This window comes from Aedes albopictus, chromosome 3 (assembly GCF_035046485.1).
Source record: "Aedes albopictus strain Foshan chromosome 3, AalbF5, whole genome shotgun sequence".
In the NCBI taxonomy this organism is placed as follows: Eukaryota; Metazoa; Arthropoda; class Insecta; order Diptera; family Culicidae; genus Aedes; species Aedes albopictus.
The window spans coordinates 27,051,006-27,054,777 of NC_085138.1; the positions used below are offsets into that span (position 1 = coordinate 27,051,006).

At 40.8% G+C, this 3,772-nt stretch overlaps 1 protein-coding gene across 1 annotated transcript in view; it reads left to right on the plus strand.

Annotated features, from left to right (window-relative positions):
- The first annotated feature begins 1,884 nt into the window (after positions 1–1,884).
- LOC109426147 (protein maelstrom homolog) overlaps positions 1,885–3,772 on the plus strand; it is a 4,984-nt gene continuing 3,096 nt past the window's right edge. Inside the window, exons 1-3 of the mRNA XM_062857208.1 lie at positions 1,885–2,404; positions 2,543–2,744; positions 3,198–3,767. Coding sequence (XP_062713192.1) covers positions 2,252–2,404; positions 2,543–2,744; positions 3,198–3,767 — 925 coding nt within the window. The 5' untranslated portion in view covers positions 1,885–2,251. The remainder of the gene's footprint in view (positions 2,405–2,542; positions 2,745–3,197; positions 3,768–3,772) is intronic.

The window sequence follows — 3,772 nt, forward strand, 5'->3', positions numbered from 1 at the left end:
AGTTTCCATACAAATTGCTCTACTTTGGCTCCTCCAGAACTCTTGGATTTTCCAAAAAAGCTACAGTTATTTTTCCTCATTTGGAAGAACTACTCTTTATCTTTCGACTTCTAGCTTTGACTACCTAGACAAATTGGAAACAAAAAATATGCGACAGATAAAACTTTGTCATGTTTTACGGTTTTTGCCAACTTTTTGTTTACCTTGATGTGGTAAATTTCACAGGCAATGTAAACAAAAGTTTGTTTACACACAAATAAGTATAAGTAATGGCTGAATTATTGAAACAGTTTACTTCACATAAAACAAAGTCTAAACAGATGCATAAAATATGCAAAATTGTTACCGCTCAACAGCACAATTGTGCTGGTTCGTCACGAAAGGGCTATAGAGGAATGCTAGCAAAAAATCCTTAAGGTATCCTTGGTGAAACTCCTAGAGTACATAAAATTCGTTTGAAGAAAATCGGAAGGATTTTTGGAAAGAATTCCCACAGAAGTTCCTCAAAGAATTTTCTTAGAGGAACTTTTGTATGGATCCATGGAGGATTTTTTAAAATTATTATCGATGAATTCTTTTGAAATTTCTTGGAGGATTTCTAGGATGAATCTCTTAATAAAATTTTAGAGAAACTCTTTAAAGAATCCTTGCAGAAATTTTTCAAAAAACAAGTAGCAATTCTTGAAAGAATCCTTGGAGGAAATTCCATTAGAAGAAATTCTTTAGAAATCTTCAGAGGATTGCCAAGATGAGAAATGAATGCTTGAGGAAATGCAAAGATAAATTCTTGGATAAATCAATGGATGCTTTACTTCGGTGGAAAAATCATTTAATGGATATTTAGAGGATCTCCTGAATGAGACTATGGAGGAATGTTTAAATAAATTCTAGAAGGACTTCTCTTCCTCCGATTCCGATAGAATTCCGATAGAATTTCTTGCAAAAATATCTGGTAAAGAAAAATCATTGGAAATTTTTTTGTATTGATTTTTTCTAGAATTTCTTAATTCTTTCATATTAAGATGAACAAATATTTCGAGAAATACTCGATGAATTTTGCAAGAATCTTTTGAAGTACTTTGAAATACTTTTGAAAACATCCTCGAAGACAACATTGTAAGAGATGTCTAGAGAAATATTGAATGACACCCTTGCATTAATCACTTGAAAGATTCTTGAAGACAAATTATTATTCAAGAAAGTTTTTTTTTCAAAGAAAACGGTAATGCAATCTTTGAAGAAATTCCTAAAGGATTACTTGGTGCAATTCCAACAAAATGCAATAGAACAAAATCTTACGCTCATTGATGGAGCTCCGGGATGTATCCTGGCAGAAATCCCCGAAGAAATTCGTAAAGGAATACAGAAAATAATTTTTAACCTTCCGTCAATCAGTTGGCCACCACACTAATGCTGAGTTGAGAAAAGTCGAGATATTTTTCAATTTTTTGTACAAAATACAACGACGTGATTATTTAAGAGTTAGAAAAATAGATTTATCATTGTGTATATCTGTAATTTTCATGGGGCCCACAAATTTGATTCCGCACCGGGCCCCCAAATCCCTTGCTACGTCACTGGCCAGTGAACCGGCGAAAAGAGCGGCAGCGAAGGCGTTGCAGTACACGGGACCCTGAAGCAGTGACGAAAAAAGACAAAGAAAGACGCGTAGGATTAGAAAAGTAAGGAAGTGTGAGGCGTCATCCGGTGTCGAGGGCGGACGCCAGAAAGTTATGAAGAGCATGCGCGTAACTACAGCGCATTTGGCCCCTCACCTCCAATGTTATGCTCGCTTTTTATGCACAACATCCAGCGTGTACGACTTTGGAGGTGAGGGGCCAAATGCGTTGTAGTTACGCGCATGATGAAGAGTGAAGATAGAGGAGGAGAGGTAGAAAGTAGGGCATCAATGAAGCAGTAACAAAGTGTACACGAGTCCGAGATGCGAGGTAGTTTCCTTAGCAAATCTACAGTGTTGCGGAGGCTTCATCCTTGCTTGGAGTAACACATAGTCCTTGATCAGTACCCACATCACATAGCTCAGTGGAGCTAGGTAAAAATGTCGGTAAGGAAATAAAGGTGATTGTGGATATGCGTTACCTAAACTGGATAAAGGAGAAGCGTATGCTGGCAGCGATATCAGGATGCAGTTAACCGTGATTGTGTTAAAATCATAAGAAACTTGTGGAAAGTGTGAAAAGTGGAACTTGTGAAAAGGTTAAGAAAAAAATCGATCTCGTGTGGAAAGAAGATGGCTCCGAAGAAATTTAGCAAACGGAATCACCAGCCCAAAGGCCCATACTACTTCTTCATGATGGAGTTCAAGAAGAAGCAGGAAGGTGCCGGACACGTCTTCCGTCGCGGGATGCACGAGGTGCAGCAGCGGGCGTCGCCCTACTGGAATGTAAGTATGACGGTGTTTCATGTACAAAGTAGGCTGTGCTGTACCACAAAGCTTCCAAACTAGTGCAAAGGCTACTACATCAGAAGAGTATCAAAAATAAGTGTAGTTATTAATAATCTGTATAATATATTCCGGCAGTCAATGACCAACGAGCAGAAGGAACCCTACCAGAAGATGGCCCAAGAACACAGGGAGTGGCTGCGTCAGAACAGCGAAAAGTATACCTCTCAGGGCATACCGCTGGCAATGGTAGAAGCAGAGCAGAAGGCCAAACAGGCCAAGGGAGACCTGATCAAGAACACGGTCAGCGACATGCTGGACGAGGTCGTGGCCAATAATGGTGAGTGTTTTTTTTATTTGTACATTGTTTCGTTATATTTATGTATTTTTGATTTACTTCATCATCCCAGGTAACCATAAGTTCGGTTAAGAGGGTATTTTATGAACTAAGCAGCCTGTTGCAGATTGCTCTGTAGCATTTTATCAGCAGTATCAGTTTTAAATAATTATCTGAACTTTAATGTTCGCACAATCTAGTCGGATAGTGTTCTAAACAGCTTCTGACGCAACTTTTCCTAAAAAAAATAGAAACAAAAATCATTTTTGATATTCACCAGAATCTTATTGCGGAAACACGTCTGAACTTGTTTCATTTTACCGCGATACTACTTATACACGAACACGACGCTTGATGAAGATTTGAACCGGGTCCTCCTGCATGATGTACATATTCCTTTGTCAGAGTCGCATTTCAAACCAGGTGTTCTTTTTTTTCTGTTTGCTGTTTTTCCAGAACTGGAAAAACTGGAGTTCTACTTCATCTCGTTTGCCTACTTCTGCGTGACATCCGGAGGCACCTACATCCCGGCCGAAATGGGTTTGGTGCGGTACAGCCTGAAGGACGGCGTCATGGACAAACTGCACATGTTCATCGATCCGGGAAAGCTTCCCCTGGGCATGGCATACGATGCCAAGCAACACTCGGAGAGTGATCACCAGCTTCCGATCCCTCCGGACGCCAAGGGTGAAAAGGACAACGACGAAATCATCCTGAAGCTGTTCAGCTTCCTGTCCCAGCAAGAGAAGATGCCTCCGTTGTTCACCGAGACCAACGACATCCGGATGGTGGAGAACATCCTGAAAGGAATCCTGAACCAGGGATCGATGGACGAGAATACCCTGCTGGTCTGTCCTCTGTCGGAATTGTTCTACCAGCTGAAGCGAGCTACCGAAAGTTTCGGAATGGATATCAAGACCTTCCCCTCGGTACACATCGCCCAGGCCATCATCCAGAAGGACGTCTACGAGTACACCAAGGACATCTCGTGCGAGTTCCACGAGGATCAGGGCAACGGCAAGTATTGCCCT